Raw genomic sequence first — 23,815 nt, forward strand, 5'->3', positions numbered from 1 at the left:
GAACAACGGGCAGGGCTCACATGGTCACCAGTGGAAACGTGTCTATTGCAGGCCATGGAGGATGATGACAACCCGCTCTGCGATGAGCTCTGGGCTGTACATTGTTGGACAATGTCTGACCCATGGCCACAGAACCACCATCCACCCGGACCGTCCCTGCATGCGGCCGTGTCACTGCAGCGCACAGTCCCGTCGTCTGCCCGGGGGGATTCCGAGGGCAACCCAGGGGTAGGGGGGGCACACTTACCTGAGGCCAACGTTCTATCACCCCTTACACACACACTGGCACTCACCTCACAACACAACCCCAACACGTATCGGACAGAGCACAGAGGCAGCTTCTGTAGGTGTGAAGGTGATTTTAATAATAAACAGTTCATACACGTGCCCGAGCCCCTATAACTAATCTGTGCCCTGCACCCATGCCAACTTACTCAATGTCTAACTTTCTGGCCTTACGGGCCCTATGACTACGTCTAGGTGGTGCCCCAGACGGCGCAGCGGAACTGGAGGTGGACTGCTGTGATTCCTGCCCTATGACTGGGGACCCATTTGGCGCCCGTTTCCTGGGCGATCCGGCCTGGATGGGCCTGGCTGCTGCCCGGGCAACTGGGATAGCGAGCTGTCAGCCTGTCCTGCCCGTTGCCCACCAGATGCACCTGGGACAGAAAGGAGGGGGGGGGGGGGAGGCGGGAGTCCGAGGTGTCGCGGTGTTACGGGACCTCCCCTACAGGGGGACCTGGAACGGGCCCCAGTCTCCTCCCTTGGGGTGCCCGATTGGCCCCGGGCCGCTACATGGGTCGGGGATGCGAATAGACCGAGCATCCAACAACCCGCCGCGTCCCCCCCCCCCCCCCGGCATCTGGCTTGCCATTTCTGGAGGCCCAGCCTGGTATCAACAAGGGCCTGCAAGTTTGCAGCCATGGAGCTCAGGGAGTTGACCATCGCTGTCTGTGTCTAGGCGACGCCGGCCAGCACCTGGACAATAGCGCCAATACCCTCAGTGATGGCCTGCTGAGACTGCGCCACGGCATTGAGCGCCTTTGCAATCTGCTGCTGGCTCTGGCTCATGGCTGCCTGTGAGAGGACAGTCATGTCCTGGGCCACGGACGCCGTCTGCACGGAAAGCCCCAGGCCTTGCTTACTGGACCCCATGCCTGACACCGTCACACCTATTGCCTCCACCGCGGACGCCACCTGTGCGGTTTCAGCCTGGGTGGCACACATGACCAGAACCACTCCCTGCTCCTGAACGCGGGTGGACTCCTCCACCTGCGTCTGCAGCTGCCGCAAACCGGCCGTCACCCCCCTTCGATTGTCCTTTGGTTCGTGACTGCATTGGGTCTATGGGTGGGTGTGGTAACTCCAGGAACCCGGGACCCCTCTGGGCGGCAGATGGTTGCCTGTGCCGGGCTTCCCTCTGACCGCCTAGCCCCTCGGCTGCTCCTGCCTCCACCTGCTGTACCGGGACGGCTGTGTTGTGCGCACCAGTTAATGTCCCAGATGCCTCATCGCTAAAGTGCCCAACCGTTGTGAGTGTCTCTGCGATGGTGGAGGGTGTAGGAGATAGCAGTGGCGTCATGTCGTGCTCCTCATCCGACCCAAAGTCCGGGGTCCCCTGGAGTGGGGATTCCTCTGCGTCGGGGTCCTCTGCGTCGGGGTCCTCTGCGTCGGGGTCCTCTGCGTCGGGGTCCTCTGCGTCGTGGTCCTCTGCATTGGGGTCCTGTGCATTGGGGTCCTGTGTGTTAGGGTCCTGTATGTCCTGGGCGAGTCTCTTGGGTGCTTGTGTCCTGTGTGTGGGTCTCCTGGGTGCTTGTGTCCTGTGTGTGGGTCTCCTGGGTGCTTGTGTCCCGTGCGTCCATAACCTGGGTGGACTGCGACGGGGGCCTGTTGCTGTGGCTGCCGTCCTCGTTGCTGGATATTTCCCGCTGGCGTCGTCGCACTTGCACAAGATGGGGGCGGCATCCACCTGGTGCTCCAGATCTGTCCCTGTCTTTTGTGCTGCAACGCTGCGCAGCGTCAATGACGGCATGCGCGTCCATGTTGGGTGACGCCATCGCAAATGGCATCACGCCGCTGCTAGCCCATTCCCGACCGGAGAATTCGCGACATTCCAGGGGGACCGACGGCGGACTGTTTGGTGCTGTTTTTGGCGCCGGAGTCGAGCCATCGTGCCGTTTCCCGGAGAATCCCGCCCCTCTGGTCTCCCATTTAAGTTGGAGATGAGGAAGAATTTGTTCTCTGGGCGTCATTCACCTTTGGAATTCTCCAACACGCAGAGCAGTTAAGACTGGGATTGCAATTTAACTACATTGGAACAAAGTTGCTTGGTGTTGCGTTTAGCCCCATATTTCCCGCAGCTCTCAGCACCGAGAAACACAATACTATCGAAAAGTCAGTTGGGTTAGTTAGGGGGCCTCATTAGGAGGCCGCACATAGCCCCGTTATCTACACTGAGGAGCTCCGCACTACTCTTCAGTGTAGCGAGAGATTGTGGCGATCCCATTCCTGGAGACCCCTCCCCACCCCTTCCCCCAACTCACTATGAGGGGGTCCCTCAGCCCCCTCAACACTCATGCAGGACCCCCCCAGCCTGATCACCACCATGTGAAAAAATGCCATCGTGGCACCTGGGCACGATGACAGTGCCAGGCTGGCACACAGATGACATTGCCAGGGTGCCAGGCTGGCAGTTCCAGGGTGCCCATGTGGCACCAGCAGTACCAAGGTACCACCCTGCCCGAAGGACAAGCACCTGGTGATTCTTTTCACGCTTTTCGAGCACAGTTAGGCCGTTCGATTGCACCCTAGGTCATTGCATATATTCAAGGCTGAGTTAGATAGATCCATCTATAAGGGAATCCAGGGTTATGTGGGGCAGGCAGTAAAGTGAAGTTAGTGGTTAGCATAATTGCTTCACAGTTCCAGGTTTGATTCCCGGCTTGGGTCACTGTCTGTGCGGAGTCTGCATGTTTTCCCTGTGTGTGCGTGGGTTTCCTCCGGGTGCTCCGGTTTCCTCCCACAGTCCAAAGATGTTAGGTTACGTAGATTGGCCATGCTAAATTGCCCTTAGTGTCCAAAATTGGCCTTGGTGTTAGGTGGGGTTACTGGGTTATGGGGATGGGGTGGGGTATGCTTGGGTAGGGTGCTCTTTCCAAGAGCCGGTGCAGACTTGATGGGCCGAATGGCCTCCTTCTGCACTGTAAATTCTATGAAAACCATAATTAGATCAGCCATGATCTTATTAAATAGCAGATCAGACTCAAGGGGCCAAATGGCTTACTCCTGCTACCAACTCTTCTGTTCTTATCTTATTATGTCTTTGTAAAACGCCTCAGTTGGACAATGAGTCTACTTCCAACTTCATAGGGCAACACATCAGAGATGCTCTGAGGGTGTCTCGTGCTGAACTAGAATCTATAGAAAAATTTACCCCAGTAAGCCACACTCAAATGTTTTTTGCAGCATGGTCTGAATTAAGTGCAAGCCTTTGGGTTCTGCAGGCCTTCAACATAAGAACACCTGGCGCTGGCTTCTCCGCTGGCGGGATTCTCCGTCCGGCAGGCAGCGCACCCATGCCTGGTGATTTCCTGATGGCGTGGGGCTGCCCACAATGGGAAACCCCATTAGCTGGCTGGTGGGATGGAGAATCCTGCTGCCGGCAGGGGCACGCCACGCCAGAAAACGAGTGTGAGGGTCAAAGAATCCTGCCCCTTAGCTTTCTCAATTCTTTACTTGGAGAATCCACCACATTACTGATTGGATGTTAACTGAACAGGTCCCTTGGGTTGCTTTGCTTTGATACTGGTATAAAAATAGAATTTTACGGAATATTTCAGCACTTTAGACCAAGCTTAAGATCTCTGAACCCTTTTCATTATACTACAATTTGAGGACTTTTGCAAAAAGGTACATTTGATTGTGTTTTTTTTCCCCTTTGTGATTGGTTAAGGAAGAAAACAAGCAATTAGTTCTTTGATCTTTATCAGTATTGCCCTATAACTGGGGTTGATGCGTTCTTCTGTTTTTCCAACTCTTTATGAGTAGGCAACTTGCTCCCTCTTGAGGCTTTACTGAAATCAGAATCATTCTGAGCAGCTTCCACTCTGCTGTCATAATTTCACTGGAGAGTGTTCCACAATCCCATTTAATGCAAATTTGTCACCATGGAATGAGAGCAGATTCTCTCCATTATTTTCATTACTGAAACTGCAGTATTTGTTGATGAGAGGAGAATAGACATTTTGGACTTGTTGAAGGAGAAGCACAAGAATGATGATTTCTGATGCGGTAAAGTCAGTGCCAAAGTTGATGCAAGTTATGAGTGCTGTTCAAGGCCTACTTACTTTTTTTCTTTTTTATAAATTTAGAATACCCAATTATTTTTTTTGTCCATTTAAGGGGCAATTTAGCATTGCCAATGCAACTGACCTGCACAACTTTGGGTTGTGGGGGTGAAACCCACGCAGACATGGGGAGAATGTGAAAACTCCACATGGACAATGATGCAGGGCCAGGATTCGAACCCATGTCCTCAGCGCCACAGTCCCAGTGCTAACCACTGCGCCACATGCCGCCCTCGAGGCCTAGTTACTTGAGTGCAACCAAGACTAAAGACTCTGGTCGGGATTCTCCGCTGAGCCAGCAGCACAACAATGCCTGGGAATTTCCCGATGGCGTGGGGCTGCTTACAATGGGAAATTCCATTGGCTGGCTGGCAGGACAGAGAATCCCGCTGCCGGCAGGGGGGGGGCACGCCGCACCAGAAGGCCAGTGTGGCAGGACAGAGAATCCCGCCCTCTGGCTTCTCAAATGAGGATCAGCAAACTGACAAAATCTCTAAGAAGAAAGCACGGATATATTCTCCAATGTAAAAAAAAGTGGATAGAATAAAAATACAATGCTTCAGTTGTAAGTGTACAACACAAAATCATGTTGAGATCCTGGAAGGTTCTGGTCTAATCTTTTGTGTGTTAATTGTTGACTTCTGGAGTACAGAGGGCATAGCAATAGGCACTGTAGAGAAATATTTCCCAGATATATTCCTTCTAATTGTTATTCTGGACCATGCGTGGCTCAGTGTATGCGCATATACTGATGTCGGGTGAGAACATAATTGATCCCTGTTATGATGGACTTCAAAATTGAGTAGTCAGTTAACAGTCACTGTTCAGGTTTTTGCAGAAGGCATAACTAATTGGGTGAGGTACCACCAACATTGAGAAAGATGAAACAAGGTTAAAAGCAGAGGAAAACATGTGAGACAAGAAAAATAAAAAGATTAATTCATGGGAATTAAATCATGAGAATGCCACGAGATAAATTCTAGCATATTTAAAATAAAATGAATATATGAGCATACTATTTCACAAGTATTCACTCTGTTTTGTCATTTGGTTTAATGCTTCTTCCTAGTACCAGGTGCTCCTCTCGGTTCGCATACTGCAATGGTGATCCAGTGACACATGAGGTCAAGTGGAGTGTCAAACCTGTCAGCAAGCTATTTTTAAAATTCATTTATGGGGAGTTGCTGGTTAGGCCAGCTTTTATTGCCCTTCCCCAGTTGCCCTTCAGAAGGTGGGGGTGAGCTTGAAGTGTTGCAGTCCGTGAGATGTGGATACACTCACAGTGCTGTTTATGAGGGTGTTCCAGGATTTTGACCCAACAACAGTGAAGGAGCAGTCCATATTTCCAATTTGTGTGGTGAGTGACTTGGAGGGGAACAGGTGGTGGTGTTCCAAGGTGTCTGCTGCTCTTGTCCTTCTAAATAGTAGCAGTCGTGGGTTTGGAAGGTGTTGCCTAGCGAACCTTGGTGAGTTTCTGAAGTGCATCTTGTAGATGGTACATACGGCTGCCACTGTTCATTCGTGTTGGAGGGATTGAATGCTTGCAGAAGGAGTACCAATCAAGCGGGCTGCTTTGTCCTGGATAATGTCGAGCTTCTTGAATATTCTTGGGGCTGCACTCATTCGGGAAAAATGGAGAGTGTTCCATTACACTCCTGAGTTGTGCCTTGTAGATGGTAGGCGGGCTTTGGGGAGTCCGGAGGTGAGTTACTCGCTGCAGGATTCCTAACATTTGACCTGTTCTGGTAGCCACAGTATTTATATCGCTAGTCCAGTTCAATTTCTGTTATATTTCATGCTGAATTTTGCATTGTAACAAAAACTGGGCCAACTTATTTCAGTTGTTAGAATTTCTTGCTCATTGCATCTTGCTGTTCTTATGTGTGTTATATATACTATCTAGTGCCATTTTCTATCATTCAGCATTGTAACTCAGTCTTCCCATGTGCGTTAGCTATTTTGTTTTGGGTTTCCCAGACTAATCCTTCCTTTGATCACTAAGCAGTGAAATTATTTTTCTCATGTACTCTGTGATTCCTGTCATTTAGCTGCGCAATAAATATCCTTGCCATTTACTCTATGTATGGTAATGTTTGTTTTACTAATGAGCTCCTTGATATATCCACTGAAGTGTCCCAAATGTTTTCGGAACAAAGTATGGTCCATGGAAATGCAAACTATTGTTGAGTTTTGCTGGGTATGGGAATATTTTGTAAACTTAATTGCATAGCTAAATGAGCCCAGTTTTCCCATCTGGCAGGAATGTTCTCCATGCATAGTAATGCCTGCAATTCTGCTGTGGAACTGGAATAAACCAATGTGTGGCGAGATTGCTCTTACTAAGATGGCCCTGGAGTTTTAAAGGGTTGGTGGCAGGGTAATTAGAAACATACTTTCCCTCATCTAAAGTATATCTTCAACTGTTGGAACACCATTGAACTCTTTGAAGTATTCATTGCGATTCTTCCTGGTTTGCCCTCCTCCCGGCATTGGGAATGTGTGTGCTTTTTCTTGTTACCTTGGAAACCAGAACTTCTAGGTAAACATTGCTAGATTATTGTCAGAGGACCATATATTTGTTATTGGGGGCAGTGTGTTGATTTAATAATATTTATTTAAAAACAATTTGCCACCACAGTAACATTGGCACTATGCATGAAAAATTCCTGAACGATAATACTTTATTTACTCTTTCTAATTGCCCCATCAGCTTAAATAAAAAGATTTGTGTTTTTCTTTGACATGAACGATGCATTTGCTACTAAAATAAGGTATTAGATAATAAATTGTCTAGCCTCCAGAGAGTGTCATGGTGTGCATAATAAGAGGTTATGATCCAAATCTAGTGTCTGATCCAGCTGTTGGAATCAACTGTACCTTGGATTACCATTTTTTCTTTTGTCCATTCTATGTATTTCTGATGGCTTTTGTTTCTTTGTTGAAGCAATATGAGAACATTTATATGAACTGAATGAATTTTAAACTATCTTGTCAGGTTCTTAGCAGCAGGACCTGAAAGCAGAAAATAAACTGAATGTTGTAGTGTGTATAACAGTATTTGTTTAGGTATCATTGCAGTTTGAAGTGAGTAAAGCAATAGAGCTTGCACTTATTATGAAAAATGCATTTGTCAATTTATTTTTTTTTAAATTTAGAGCACCCAATTGTTTTTTCTAATTAGGGGGAAATTTAGCGTGACCTAATCAACTACCCTGCTCATCTTTGGGGTTGTGGGGGTGAAACCCACGCAGACACTGGGAGAATGTGCAAGCTCCACATGGACAGTGACCCGGGGCGGGATCGATTCTGGGTCCTCGGCACCGTGGGGCAGCATTGCTAACCACTGCACCACCATGCCGCCTATCGATTTATTTTTGCTGGAAATCTTAAAGTATAAAATAAATTCATGTAACTTATTTAGATTAATTTATTACGGGAGTTAAAATTGTGAAAGCTAAAATAAATACCCATTCATAACAATACTTAGGTGGATATTGTCAATTGATTCATTGATCTTAGAAATTTAAATTTATTTATATCTTTGAAAACAAAACAAATGAAATAAAACTTTAGAATTATCTTCAACTGCTTCATTATTTACAACAAAACTTTGCACCAGATTCTGCAGTTAAATAAGCGTGCACTACATAAAACATAGAACAGTACAGCACAGAACAGGCCCTTCGGCCCTCGATGTTGTGCTGAGAAATGATCACCCTACTCAAAACCACGTATCCACCCTATACCCGTAACCCAACAACCCCCCCTTAATCTTACTTTTTAGGACACTACGGGCAATTTAGCATGGCCAATCCATCTAACCCGCACATCTTTAGACTGTGGTAGGAAACCGGAGCACCCGGAGGAAACCCACGCACACACGGGGAGGACGTGCAGACTCCGCACAGACAGTGACCCAGCCGGGAACCGAACCTGGGACCCTGGAGCTGTGAAGCATTTATGCTAACCACCATGCTACCGTGCTGCCCCTCTTAGAGTGTTTTTCTGAATTCCCCTCTACAATGGTAAGAGAAAGTAACCCATTTATATTTATTTATTAGGTGATGATGAAGAGAATTCCAAATAAACTGAATAAGCAATCACTACAGTATTCTGCAGCACAATTTAGGGCTATCATTTCCTTTGAAAAAAATAAGCACAACCAGGAACAGGAAATTGTCAGTAGTTGAAGGGTTAAGCTGTGAAGACAATGAATGTACTGGTGAATTCAAACCTTCAAATACATCTGTATTTTAGAGTCACCCCAGGCAGCATATACGGCACAGGCAATGGAACATATAATAAGAGAAGCTTTTGTTCATAGATGTTTCGAGTAGAGAAGTGAAAATGTGAGTACAAAGAACACATGGTCTCAATGCCCACAACTAATTTTTGTACTGGTATGTGTTGAAAGGCCCTCACTCGATATACTATTAGAATGCAGAAATGTATTTTGTTATGCTAGCTTTGTAAATGTAGTCTGGAAGAAAATATATTCATTTTTTTTTATTATTTTTGCAGAATTCTACCTTGACAATTGAAGAATTTCATTCCAAGCTTCAAGAAGCTACGAATTTTCCTCTCCGACCTTTTGTTATACCGTTTCTAAAGGTATTTGTGACATTTTCCACTTATCCTCTAACCTTTTGTCCCTGTATACTATTGGTGTGGGCAAAACTGTAACAGGTACTTCCTGGGTTAAACCCTTCTGTTACTGGAATATTATAATAATGCTCTTATGTAATAGTTCTTAACACAGAAAATTGTTTTTTTAAAGTTTGTGAAGGATTTTTTTGACAAAACTCAAAGTAATGTTTAATAAAGGAAAATATCAATGAGGATTCAGTTTATTCCAAGGGTCCAAAATTTGTATCTGAATCTATTGTTTAACTTCTGATACTATTTCTGAATCCGTGTTATAATTTCCTTAAACTGTCCGAGCAAATACTTATTAATGCCACAAAGGGTTTCACATCTATCCCCACCTTTTTCCTGCAGGAATTTGGGTGTCCATTTTGTTTATCTTGCTAACACCTTTAAATTATTTCATCAGGAGTTGGGTGCACATAGCTCCTGTCATTAAAATCCTAATGGAACAACTGAATAGTCTCTTTAACTAAACCACCAGGAAGATTGGATGCAGGGATGTTTGTTGTTTCCTCTGACGATGGTGGGGTGAGGAGGGTGGGAGCAGGTTGGTGGAGGAACAAGGGGTCACAGTCTCAGAATGCAAGGTGAGCCAGTTAGGACTGAGATGGGGTGAAATTTCTGTACTCAAGAGTATGGTGAACCTCTGTGATTCTTTACCACAGAAGGCTTTTGAGGCCAAGTCACTCAATCTATAATAAGAAGCAAATAGATTTCTTGACCCTAAAGGCGTCAAGGGGTATGGCGAGAGGGCGAGAGAATGGTGTTGAGATAGATGATTACCGTGACGGAGTGAATGGGGGAGCAGGCTCGAAGGGCCAAGTGGCCTACTCCTGCTTCTATTTTCTGTGTTTCTATGAGGCAATGATGAAACTCTGTAGCGTGACCAAAGGAATAGGCAGGTAAATAACAATGAATCACTGACAAATTTTTAATAATAAAGGAAGCTTGTACTTTTGAAATGTATTGACTTGTTGCAAGTATACTTTTTGTATGTGCATATTTTCTTGGTAAACATGCATTCATTTCCAAGAACTGGCATGCGATATCAAAATGAACTAATTGGGAGGTTCCTGTGCCGCAATCAGACGTTCTGAAATGTGAACATCTTTTTGAAAGCTTCAGTTTGCAACCGGAAAACCTGCATGCAGTCAATAGACCGATTGCTAGTCCGTCAAATTTTAAATAAAAAGCACATAATTGTTGCGTGCTTTCTGGCCAACCAACTATAAATGCTGTGTTTGAATTGCATCATGCAAATACCATTTCCTTTGTGAATATTACTGACTTTTTCATCGTGGAAACAGCTCCCTTTAGGGTCAGGTTGGCGGTGAAAAAAACAAAAAAGCATACAAGGACACTTCCAGAATCTTCCCTCACTGCTGTACACCATATGGTTACCATATCATTTCATGGGGATCACTGGAATCAAAGATGCAACTTTTTTTCTAATTTTAGTGCCTTTCCTCAAAGGAGACATTAATGACAAAAACCATATGGTTGTGGGAACGCGGACCTTAATAACTGCATTCAATCCCAGCTGTAACAATATGCATTAAAGTCTTGTTTTCATTAGGCTAATGTAAGCCACAGACTCTCGATTCTATTTCATGTTATGGAGAATCATTTACAGGAAAGATATTAGACACCATTATAATTACTTTCTCTGGTTCTGAGATTCCACCCTCCCCCATTACTTTCTGTTGTCACTTATTTTTCGGTTTGGTGCAACATTTAAATAGAATTAACGCTTTGAGTACTGATTTTTCAATGGAGATTTGAATGTTTATTTTTTTTTAATCTGCCGAAATGATTTTGCTGAGAATTTCAAATAATGCATCTGATAAAGGTATCAAATTCATAGGGCTGAATTGTCCAGTCCAGCCTGCTGTGCAACCGGAAAACCTGCCTGCAGTCAATAGACCTATTGCTAGTCCGTCAAATTTTCCATTCTGCTGTGGTGATTCCCACAGCGGGCGATAACAGAAAATTTAGGTCATAGTATTACTTCATTCAAGGCAGCTGTTTAAAATTTTTAAATTTATGACACACTGAATTTTCTGCAGTCTAACTTGTATAATGCCAGTACACACACTTGTAAATTAGGATAAAGGTTCAGATGTAGAGTATGTGAATGTAACCCTCATTTATGAGGAGCACCTGCAGATTTTGTATCTGCTCCTGGATTTGTCTGAACCAGAGTATTCACAGATGTGATGCCCTATTTGTTCCAGCACTGGACTTCAATACCTATTTCTTCCAGCACTAGGCTTCAATGCCACAGCATTTCCATAATACTGCTTGCATTTTCTAGATTGGGCACAGCCATCTATATCTTTCTGTTACCACAAGATTTTGTTTATTCTTCAACTTCCCAACCTGCACCCTCAAAAACTTCCCACTTATCCAAAACACCAATCCTTACGTTGGGCGTGTTTTAACAAAAATAAGCCCCTTTTTGGCCGCGAATTGCGGGGAGCGTGAATTGCAGGGTGTTGCTTGGAGCCTGCAGCGCTGAGAATGACCCAACTATCAAAAAAGACCTTTTGGCCTCGGTGGGGAACACCCCGTCGAGGCTGCACTTGCCTCCCTTCCATTTCTAAATGCTGTCTCGAACTCTCAACCCCCCTCCTCCTCCCCACGACCTCCAGAATTCCCCAATGACCCAACTTACCAATTAGGGGGTCCTCCTTGAGCCCCATCTCGAGGGCAGCGCACCTTTGTGACTGACTCTTAGCACCTAGGCAGCTTGGCACTGCCAGCCAGGCACCCTGGCACTGCCAGGGTGGCACTGATAGGGTTCCTGGGTGGCACTGCTGAGGTGCACGGTGGCATCGTGGGTGTCAGGGTATCAAGCATCCTAAATCTCTCGAGAGGCGAGATTTCACGTTATTGTTGTGTCACCGAGTGGGCGAGTTGAGGCCGTACGATCACACCCGTTATATTTCACACTCCTTGTTCATCATTTTCATTCTCACTGACTTATGGTGACTTAATGCCATTTTAAAAATTTCCCTACAGCCTGGCACCATTCAAATCTGGTACTGTTATAAGCTCCTTTTGCACACATTGATCTTCTTGATTCGGTATTTCTGCTTTATCTGCCATAACTTTAGGTTTTCCGTTTATGGCAGAAATAAGAGATTGAAGAGGTAAAGAAAACTAAATAATGAAAAGTACTGAAATCAAGGGCAGAATTTAATCCAGGCAACTAGGCCTCGGCCATAGAACCATAGAATCCCTACAGTGCAGAAGGAGGTCATTCAGCCCATTGAGTTTGCAATTACCCTCTGAAAGAGTAGCCCAACTAGGTAGCAATGCTAACCACTGTGTCATCTTTTCTTCCCCTTTTCTTCCCATGTACTGAATGATCTGTTGAGCTGCTTGCAGAAAAATACTTTTCACTGTACCTCGGTACACGTGACAATAAACAAATCCAATCCAATCCAATCGTGCCATTGCCTGGAGAGTTGAGAGAGCCCTGCTTAACATCCATTGGAGAAAACCCACTATATTAAGTGCCAACTGGGAAGTGGCCGGTGGTGAGCCTTTCCCCATTATCGTGGGGCAGCACGGCACAGTGGTTAGCACTACTGCCTCACAAGGCCAGAGACCCGGGTTCAATTCCAGCCTTGGGTGACTGGGTGGTGTTTGCACTTCCTCCCCGTATCTGCATGGGTTTGCTCCAGGTGCTGCGGTTTCCTCCAACAGTCCAAAATTGTGCAGCTTAGGTGGGTTGGCCATGCTAAGATTACCCTGAGTGTGCAGGTTAGGTGGAGTTACGGGGAATGGGCAGGGGAGTGACCCTGGGTAGGTTTTCCTTCAGAGGGTTGGCGCAGACTCGAATGGGCCAAATGGCCTCCTTCTGCACTGCAGGAATTCTCTGATCAGGAACCCATAAATCTTGCCCGCTGAGCTGCCAGCAAATCGGAGGCCAACAGCTCCTTCATTCTCGGCAATCTCACTGGGCACAGTGAAAACCGCCGGCAATGCAGCCACCAGAGGCCCAGCATAGAGTTTTGCTTTTTGGCTTCCCTGCATAGCGACTGCTCTGACATCGTCGACAACCAGTGGCATTACGACAACCGGTGGCATTACGACAACCAGTGGCATTAGGATAAAGCCTTAATTGGCATTAACTGTCCATTATGATTGGGGCAGGAAAGCCATCTGTGAGCCTTCCCTACTCCCAGATTTGATCAGGATAGATGGGGAAGGCAGGGGGCACCCCAAACTGCACATTCTAGCCCAGGTAAATGACTTCCCACCTCCAAACTCCCCTTGGGGCAGGGAATCAAGTTATGCACCAGGAGTGAGAGATCAGAAGTGTGTGACTAAAACATGAGAGCAGAAAGATTTGGGTGTGTGGCCCAAATAAACATTTGTTATACACATGCATTGAAGGAACAAATTGAATGAACTGAAGGCACAAATGCAGCTTTGAGGGACTGGTGTAGTCGCCATTACTGAGACCTGGCTACCAATCAGGACGGGAAACAAAATATACAAACGTTTTAAGGTCTACAGGAAAGATAGAGAAAATAGCAGAGAGGAAGGAGTAATCTTGGGGATTAAAGATGAAATTATTTGATGATAGAAGAGGATATACTGGTTGGTAAGTAGGCAGTGACTACTTTATGGGTTGGGTTAAGAAATGGAAAATGAGTTAAGGTTATCACGGTAGTTGTGTTTAGCTGCCCAGGTAGCAGTTCTGATGTGGTAGATTGTATGACTGCAGAGATTAGATAAGCATGAAGCAAAGGCAGAGTGGTTTCACTGGGCAAATGTTTACTTTTATGTAGATTGGGATAAGGAAATGAGCACATGTGAAAAAGTGGCCAGGTTAGCTTTCTGCAGCCATATTCCCCAGCATCAAGGGGGCATGCCATGAACCATATTTAGAACAGTACAGTACAGCACAGAACAGGCCCTTCGGCCCTCGATGTTGTGCCGAGCAATGATCACCCCACTTAAACCCACGTAACCCGTATACCCGTAACCCAACAATCCCCCCATTAACCTTACACTACAGGCAATTTAACATAGAATAGAACAGTACAGCACAGAACAGGCCCTTCGGCCCTCGATGTTGTGCCGAGAAATGATCACCCTACTTAAACCCACGTAACCCGTATACCCGTAACCCAACAATCCCCCCATTAACCTTACACTATGGGCAATTTAGCATAGCCAATCCACCTAACCCGCACATCTTTGGACTGTGGGAGGAAACCGGAGCACCCGGAGGAAACCCACGCACACACGGGGAGGACGTGCAGACTCCACACAGACAGTGACCCAGCCGGGAATCGAACCTGGGACCCTGGAGCTGTGAAGCATTGATGCTAACCACCATGCTACCGTGAGGCCCCTAGTTATCAATTTAACAGTGTTGAACATTTATTCAATAATAATCATAACACAATGGACTTCAATGCAGGGATTCAAAGGGAGAACATTAAACCAGTTACCAAAGGTCAGGCTGTTTTCCATAGAACGAGATCGTCCATAGTTTTTCTTTTTATTCGTTCCTGGGCATCACTAGCTGGACCAGCTTTTGTTGCCCATCCCTAATTGCCCTTGAACTGAGTGGCTTGCTCGGCCATTTCAGTGGAGGCGGTTAATATTCAACGCTGTGTGGGTCTGGAGTCACATGTAGGTGCCAGACCAGGTAAGGATGGCAGATTTCCTTCCGGACATTATTTAACCAGAGAAGGGTTTTTACAACAATCGACAATGGTTTCATCATTAGACTTTTCATTCGAGATTTCAAATTTCCCCAACTGCCATGTTTGGATTCGGACCCAGGGTCTCTGGATTACTAGTCCAGTGACAATACCACTACCCCCAACCCCTCCATCAGTGGTGCTTAAAAAGTATTTTGATGTGATAGTGAAGCAGTTTATAAACCTGACCAGCAAGAGCTTGATTTAGCAGAATGGACAGTCAGGGACAACTAAAGAGCTAAAAGACAAAGAAAGAGCACACAAAAAGGCAGAAAAGGCATAGATCCTGGTGAATGGCAAAGGTACAAAGAATATCCAACAAGGGTGACAAACAGATAATAAGAGCCTCAAAATGGAATTATGGAAGAAGCTGCGAATGGAACTTCAAATCAACACAGAGGAGAATGGGTCACTGAAAACCTTGACAGGGATTCTCTGTTCTGGAGCCGAGGTGCTCCCACCAGCAGAGTATTGGGACTGGTCTCCGCTGGCTGTCGGGGGATTTGAAGCCTGAAAGCCTTTGACACTTGTAACAGCTGTTGCTTTAAAGACTTTTGTTTGAGGCAGCAGATGTTAGGGAGGGGTAAGTGAAAATGCAGTGATTTTTCACTCTACTGCCTGGACTGCTCTTCAGACATGGGTGCGTTCTGATGGGTGCATTCTGAATGTGGGGGGGTGGGGGGGGGGGGGTGGAGGCTGGAGGCTGGACAGTGGAACCTAACCCCCAGGATCCTTGGGGGACTCTGCTTTGCGGGGCAGTTCATTAGTGCCCTTCTTCGCCCGATTGGGATTCTCAATCAGAGCGGAAGTTAATGTATAACCCCAACCTGATAATGGTGATACCACTGAAAATAAGGAAATGGCGGTATTGTTGATCAATGATTTTGCAAAAGTATTTATAGATGCGTTAAACTAACATCTGTTGTCAGAAAATTACTCAGTCTGTAATTATTGATAGGCATAACTGAACACCTTGCTAGTTTTCAGCTGATCAGAGAGAGCCAGCATGGATTTGTGAAAGGTTGCCTGATGACACTGATTAACGTTTTAACGAGGTGACTAAAGTAGTGGACAGGGGAATGTCTTTGGCTGTTATAAAATGCCTTCTGGATGTCCATATAAATAAAGTTCCTCATAACAGACTTTCGGTAAAGTTGACTCACGTGGAATTGAACGCAGGGTATTAACCCGGCTAGGAAGCAGGCTGAGCTGCATGAGAAGTGAGTAAGGAAAATAGGCAGGTAATCTAATTGGCAGAATGCGACTGTGCTGTTCCACAAGAATCTGTGTTTGAACCTCAACTATTTGCTGTAATTATTAACAATGTAGATGATAGGATAGAAAGTCACATACCCAGATATTTGCTGAAGGCACAAAGGTGGCATTAAGAATGGATGCGTAAGATTACAAAGAGATATTGAGAGATTAAGAGACTGGGCAAAACTGTGGGAAATTATTTTCAATATAGGCAAATGTGAGGTCATCTGATTTTTGACCTAAAAAGGATTAAACGAGATACTTTTTAAATGGTGAAAATCTAGACACAATGGAGGTCCAAAGAAACTTGGAGGTTCGAGTATTTCATACATTAAGATGTCATGAAAAGGTATAGAAAATAATCAAAAAGCTAATGAAATGTTGGCCTTTACATCGAGGATTTGAGGAAACAAGAGTGTAGAAGTCATGGTTCAGCTATACTAAACCCTGTTTGGACCACACCTGGAGCACTATGAGCAGTCTGGGCATCATGCCTTAAGAAGGGTATATTGACCTTGGAGCAAATGCAGTGTAGATCAGTCGGAATGATATTTGGATTCCAAGGATTAAGTTATGATAAAGATTGCAATCCAAACTGGTATTCCTTGGAATTTAGAAGATGGAGTGATTTGATCAAAAATGTCAAGGTATGAAGGGGAACAAATAATGTCAATAAGTGAGGATCTATTTCTGCTGGTTGGGAAGTCTAGGATGAGGTAGTATAGTTTACAAAATATGGACAGACCCTTTAGAGGTGAATTTGGAAAATATTTACACACGCAGAGTGGCAGGAACTTGGAACTCCCTTCCACGATTACAATTGATGCGAGATCAATTAGGAAATTTAACACTGAGGTTGATAGATTTCTATATTAAGGAATATAAGGCGAAGGCACTTGTATGGTTGAGGTCAGTCATTGAAAGGCACAGTGTGTTCGAAGGGCTATATGTTCTACTCCTGTTCATCATTCTTATGCATTTATATAGCACCTTGCAAGTGTTTCCTGCAAATTAAGTACTTTTGACTTCTAGTCACTGTTGCTGTGTAGGAAATGCAGAAGCCAATTTGCATTCAGGAAAGTACCACAAACAGAAATATAGTGATGACCAGATAATCCATTCAGGGGTGAATAGCAAATTACGGTGGATGCTGGAATCTGAAACTAAAACAGAAAATGCTGTACAATCTCAGCAGGTCTGACAGCATCTGTGATAGAGAAGGGAGCGAATGTTTCGAGTCTGGATGACAAAGAGCTTTGACAAAGAGTCATCCAAACTCGAAACATTAGCTCCCATCTCTCTCCACAGAATCTATTCAAGGGTGTTGACTGAGAAATTATACTTTTGGCTCGGCCACTGCGGGGGGGGGGGGGGGGGGAAGAGAGAGAGGAGAGAGACTCCCACAAGAGAGGATAAAAAAGATTGTCAGTTGAGGACAAGTGAGATAAGTGAACAGGACTTGATGCAAGTTAAGATGCATGACAGCAACATTTTGGATGATCTCCAGTTTACAGACAGTAGAATGTAGGAGACCTGCCAGGGGTGCATTAAATAGTCACATCGAGAGGAAATGGAGATACGAAAGGGTTTCAGCAGCAGCCTTCAATTCCTACATTGTTGCTTGAAGTCTGCCAGTGTATAATTATGTTTGTTATTGACTTATCTATCTGCGTACCATACTTTTTATTAATTTTGAATGGTTTGCCTTTCCAAAGTTTTTATTGCTTTTTTTATGTGTGGTGTTTCCAAGAAATCAAATTTGAGCAATAATTTTAGACAATGAATCTGTTTTTCCTCTTGTTGGGCCAACACAAAACTGTTCTTCCAGTATCTTTTCTATTGTTTGCAGGCAAGCTAATATTATTGCATAATTCTGGAATAAATACTAATGACTTCACGTTGACCTTGTGACACTGCCACAACCTGAGCATTTTCTTTTTTCCGTTTTCTGATTATTTCCTTCCTTTGCTACCCCTCCCCATACTCTGAAATTTTTGCTGCTTTCATGGGGGTCATGGGGGCACTTGACCCACAGCACTTGGCATCCTAGTTATCATGAATCATGGCGATTTTCTTCCTCTTTAAAACCAGGGTGCTGAGCACTTCTGCAGTTCCTTAGCTCCAACCTGTCTAAAGTTAAACAGATTAGAAGAGCCATCATCCATAAAGGAAGGCCAATCTTCTCCCCCGTTGTAGCAATTAATTATTACTTTATTACTTCAATTATACCACTGTTTCTGTCTTCCCCATTGGGAGTCCATTCCTCTCTGTATGGTATTAGTCCTAAATTTTCAGTATTACTCGACCGCATTGTCATTTGTTTTGAAGTCCTATTCTGGATTTACTTCTCTCTTCTGCGGCATTACCGGTAAAATCAGTGTCAAAACATCTCAGTCAGGACTGAAATGCTCAGGTCCCTCTGATCATTTCTCATAACTCTGCTCTTTGACACTGGAGGCTAGGCACCCTTGAATGTCTCCCCTGTGCTTCAGTGACTAGAATTGGACACAGTGCTCAAGATGTCATCAAACCTGAGTGCCATTTAGTTTGCAAAGAATTTTCTTTAACCTATATTTGATCAATTTAGCTATGTAGTTTAACATTACATCGACATTGTCCATTGCTACTCTGGTTAAATCTGAACACCTAGTCCTTGAAAACTAAAAGTGTGTTTCATACTTGGGCTGTCTCAACCAAATCTGTGTCGTCCACATGTTGCTCGTTTTTCTTTGCTGAGTACAATATTTTTAATTTGTCTCCATTGAAATTTACTTGCGATTGCACTGCCTACAATTGTATATTTTGCTACACTCCCTTTGAAATTCCTGAGCCACCGGTTCCACACTCCATTTTCCACTCTTCATTCTTCTTTGGTATTATCTGCACCTTTTGCTTAATTTCTCAATCCAAGTCGATGATCCCAATTGAAAACAGTGGTCTGACTGGAACTTAACCTCTTAATTTCTACCTCACCACCCTGACCTAATTCTTCCAATAAGTACCTGTTGTTTTTGATCCTTCGTCCAATTTCTTGTCAATTTATCCATTCCTAAGTTTTTGCCCTGGATGTTGGAACTTTAGTCTTTCATCTGAAAATGTTGTGAACTGTCTTTTGGAATTCTAGATGTATTATTTCATAGTACTTGCCACAGTTTTGTCACTTCCTCAATGAAGTCGTACAATGAGGATCTTTTCTCATTAAATTCATTTTAACTGCTGATTAGTGTTGCTTTTTTATTATTGCATATATGATCCTCGAGTTTACTCCTGATCATTGATTCAGTTCTTTTGCCTGGCGATTATATAACACAATTCGATATTTGGTTTCCTGCACCTGTATTGTTGCCCTTTTTAAACTGGACCTTCCAGTTCCCTGTGCACTGTGTTAACCTGTTTACGATGTTTATAAATTGGTCCTTTGGTGGTTGGTGACCCCCAGCAATGCCACGTTTTATTGTTCATCTGTAGTTGCCTAGAGAACAAAGTGGTGGGTGGCTTTAAGCGATTTGAAGACCATGTGATGACAAGTTCGCACAATGGTGTTAAATAGAAGTCCTCGGATATTGACCCGGCAATGATAAAAAAACTGTGATATATCCAGGTCAGGATTGTACATGACTCAGAAATGATGTTCCCTGGCATTGTAGCTTTTATTCTACTTGGCAGTAGAGCTCATGAGGCGAGACGGTACTGTGAAAGTAAGGTTGGTGAGTTGTTGCGGTACATTGTGTAGATAATATGTCCTTCATCCACCGTGTGCTGTCGGCACGGAAGGGTTGAACATAGAGTTCAGAGTCAAGGGTGCCAATCAAGAGCTAACACGATGTCAAATGAGGAAAGTGGGATTAAAAAGAGTGGTTTGTTTCTTTTTTTTCTTGTTTTTGGCTGGTGCAAACACGATGGGCTGAATGACCTCTTTCTGCACCATAAATCTTCTATGGTTCTATAATAAAGTTTTCAAATATTGTTGTGGCTTCAGCCATCCAGGCATGTGAGATTTCATCATGCTCATAGATTGAAACTTTGAGGTGTCAGAAGATGATCCATTCATCAGTGAGTACCCATACACTGCTTTTTCTATTAGACAAGGGGGGAGCAATTCTTCCTCTTCTCCCCCCCCCCCCCCCCCCATGCTGTGCCCAGGTTGCCATGGCAGGTGTTCTAAGTTGGCACTGCCTGGGTGCCAGGGGGGCTGCCACAATGCCAAAGGGCACTGCCAATGGGCAGGGACTGAGGGGGGCCATGGCTATAAAAGAGGGATGTGGAGGGGGAGCCTGAAAGGGGAAAGCCTGCAGGGGTTCATTGAGAGTGAGCGGGTGTATCGAGAGTGGGGAGGAATGAAGGATAGGGGGTATGAAAGGTAGGGGGAGCAGTTTGAAAGGAGGAGTGGCCTTAAATGCGGAGGCCAGCCCTCAGCAACTCCATAGCAGAGTATACTCACTTTGGAAGGGGACAGCAATGCTCCGATGTCTCCAAGAAAGGATGGGGGCATGGTTGGGTTAACCACATGCCTGGGTCAGGTGGGGGTGTATGGGTGAAGCAGACATTTACTGATGGGGTCAAGGGTTGGGGGTACTGCACATGTCTCTGGGTGGGGGGTGGGGGGGATTCACTATTTCTGTGGGTGGGTCTTGTGGGGATCCTTCAATATAGCTTTGAATTCTGGGCAGCCTGTAAAAATGGGGTCTTGATCTCTGAGGAGCCGGTCTTGCTGGCATCTTTAGTTCCCCACTACAGGAAAAGTTCTACGGGGGCGGAGAACTATATGGGAACAAAGTCCCATAGCGAGCACATTTAGACACATGTTTGCCGGCACTCACAGCACCGAGAAACAAATGGTTATAAAACATCATTCGCATTAAATAAGAGGCCTCAGTGGGGACGCGCGGCCAAGGTCGCACATAGCCTGTTTTCTAAACCGAGGAGCTCTGCTTGCTGGAATTCCTAAGTGTGACGAGGCACCTGAACGCCATCGAAAAAGCCCTCCCCCCACCTCCCAAGCCCCAATGCACTATGAGAGGGCCCCCCCTCCCCAGAGACAGCACGGGCAGCACAGTAGCATAGTGGTTAGCACAGTTGCTTCACAGCTCCAGGGTCCCAGGTTTGATTCCCGGCTTGGGTCACTGTCTGTGCAGAGTCTGCACGTTCTCCCCACGTCTGCATGGGTTTCCTCCGGGTGCTCCGGTTTCCTCCCGCAGTCCAAAGATGCGCAGGTTAGGTGGATTGGCCATGCTAAATTGTCCTTAAAGTACAAAACGTTTAGTTGAGGATAAAAGTGTGGATTTTAATGGGGTGCTCTTTCCAAGAGCCGGTGCAGACTCGATGGGCCGAATAGCCTCCTTCTGCACTGTAAATTCTATGATTATAAGTCCTTCATTCCCGGGAGCATTCTGGTGTACCTCTTCTGGACCCTCTCCAAGGCAAGTCAATCACTTACCAGGGCACCTCCAAACTAATTGCCAGCACACAAAATGCCAGCTTGACACCTGGCAGTTCCTCTGCCAGCTGGCAGTGCCCAAAGCGCATGTACCTGGGGGCCTCCAATCCCCTGGGAGACCCCCACGAGTGCTGTTCCCTCTGGTCCCTGTTTGTGGGGACCAATACTGGATGGCACTCGCCCGAGGTCTCTGAAGCAAAGGGGGTAGATTCCAACGTCTCGGGTGCCTCAAAAAACTGCATGTTAAAGTGAGACTAGCTGCCTCGCTCTGATAGGCAGATTTACAAAAAAGTGATCCCGTCGACAACGGGCAGGATTTACATTGCAACGTCTCAAGCTGCTTTTCGGATGCAGCATGGCCGTTGGATCGCGCCTTGCGTGTAGGATTTTTCAGTGAGAATGTCCTCAAGCTCCAAAAACATGACTAAGGGTAAATTACAATCTGGTTCACGCCCATACACCTGTCGGAAATCAAACCCCGCTCCCCCGATTCATTTTTCGGGAATATCGTGCCCTAGGTGTCGCTTTGGCTAGCTAGTCCAGTTAAGGTTCTGGTCAATGGTGAGCCCAAGGGGTGTTCGTGGTAACCAACCAGCCGATCAGTGAGGTTGTTGGACCATTTCATTTTGGTTATCATTGCCTGCCACTTGTGCTGCGCCAGTGTTGCCTGCCACGTGCCAACCCAGATTTATCTGGTATCTGTGCACTGCTACAGGCTTGAATATCTGAAGCATTGTGGGTGAAGCTCGAAATTTAGAATAATCCGAAGACAACCCTACTTTTTTACTTTCATCCTTTGCGGGATGCTTATTAATGGAGCAGTTGAAGACCATTGAACCAAGGGCACTAGCAGTGATATTCTAGGGCTGTGGTGACCGTCGTCCTATGTCGCAGGTATGACTCCTTTGTACAGGATGTTACTCTGACATCTCCTTGCACTGTGCTTGTACCATGCCTTATCATAAGGTATGATGTCCAGTGGCTCCAAGTTAAACATTCAATGTGTCTCGGAGTTTTAAGAAGGAATCTGGGATGTTGGCAGACAGAAATTACTGAATGCAACCATGGCAGCTTGGGCCAAGACTGATATTTCTAACCTGGCAACTAATGGTCACTTGTTGGCGTGAGAATTCTGTTGGGGCAGCTGAGCTGGGTTTACCTGATTCTTCTGATCGGATGCTGGATGAGTGCCAGTGGAGCAGTTCGATATTCTTATATTATTTGCTTTTGAATTGTAGCTTGTTAGGCCACTCTGAAGGCATTCAAACTCAAGCACATTACATAGAATGTGTGTGTATGTATGTACATTTGTGAAACTTTCTTTTATTCTAAACTACCAGGAATCTCACCACCTTCCTTTGCCTTTTGTGTGCTAATCTTTTGATTTTGTGTACTTTAATTAAACATGGCCTCATCAATGTTGAAATGTGGTTGAAGAGGGACTGGTTTAGCACAGGGCTAAAGAGCTGGCTTTGAAAGCAGACCAAGGCAGGCCAGCAGCACGGTTCAATTCCCCTACCAGCCTCCCCAAACAGGCGCCGGAATGTGGCGACTGGGGACTTTTCACAGTAACTTCATTTGAAGCCTACTTGTGACAATAAGCGATTTTCATTTCATTTCATTTTCAAATGTTATAAATGCATGTTTATTTCATTTTCCTGGCAATCTCCTACCAATACCATCACTATAACAATCATTTTGGCTGTTCCAGACCTAGTTGAACAATTGTGTCCATGCTGTATATTACTACTGCAGAGTTATTGTCCCTTTTCATAATTATATGTCTGCAGAGCTCCAAGTGTTGAACTGCAGCCAAATTTAACCTATGCTTTACAACACAATGCTACAGCAATCCATGATGACTAGCATCCTGTCACGATGCAAAGCTAGTCCAAAAACATAGCTTCCAAGGGCAGCAAATAACTCATTGCGTTGTCAGACCCCACTTTTGTTATTTGCTTATTCATCCATCTATGAGGTCAGCAGGGTCCTAGCAGTTCTCCCATGTGGCTGTGCCGACTGTGATATTGTTTTTTGTGTCATTCTTCTTGCAGGCCAACCTGCCCCTGCTGCAGAGGGAGCTACTTCACTGCGCACGCTTGGCCAAGCAGAACCCAGCACAGTACCTCGCACAGCATGAGCAGCTGCTGCTGGATGCCAGCACCACCTCACCCGTCGACTCCTCCGAGCTGCTGCTTGATGTTAATGAAAATGGGAAAAGGCGAACTCCAGACAGGTGAGACAAATGGCAGCAATTTATCAACAGAATGGTTTCTTTTAGAGCCAAAATGTATCTTTGTGGATGCATCATCGGGGCAAAAATAAGCATCCAAGTGAATGCTGACTTGTGCCTTTTTCTTTCTTAAATTGCAACACCTTGCTGTCAACTGTGAAAATTCTGA

The 23,815-nt window shown here is 45.3% G+C and overlaps 1 protein-coding gene across 9 annotated transcripts in view; it reads left to right on the top strand.

Annotated features, from left to right (window-relative positions):
* runx1t1 (RUNX1 partner transcriptional co-repressor 1) overlaps window positions 1-23,815 on the top strand; it is a 111,110-nt gene that overhangs the window by 56,086 nt on the left and 31,209 nt on the right. For all 9 annotated transcript variants that reach the window (XM_038809059.1, XM_038809064.1, XM_038809056.1 and 6 more), the window contains exons 4-5: window positions 8,868-8,957; window positions 23,468-23,649. In XM_038809059.1, the coding sequence (XP_038664987.1) occupies window positions 8,868-8,957; window positions 23,468-23,649 (272 nt within the window). The remainder of the gene's footprint in view (window positions 1-8,867; window positions 8,958-23,467; window positions 23,650-23,815) is intronic.

The sequence above is a fragment of the Scyliorhinus canicula genome, chromosome 10 (genome assembly GCF_902713615.1).
Source record: "Scyliorhinus canicula chromosome 10, sScyCan1.1, whole genome shotgun sequence".
Classification (NCBI taxonomy): domain Eukaryota; kingdom Metazoa; phylum Chordata; class Chondrichthyes; order Carcharhiniformes; family Scyliorhinidae; genus Scyliorhinus; species Scyliorhinus canicula.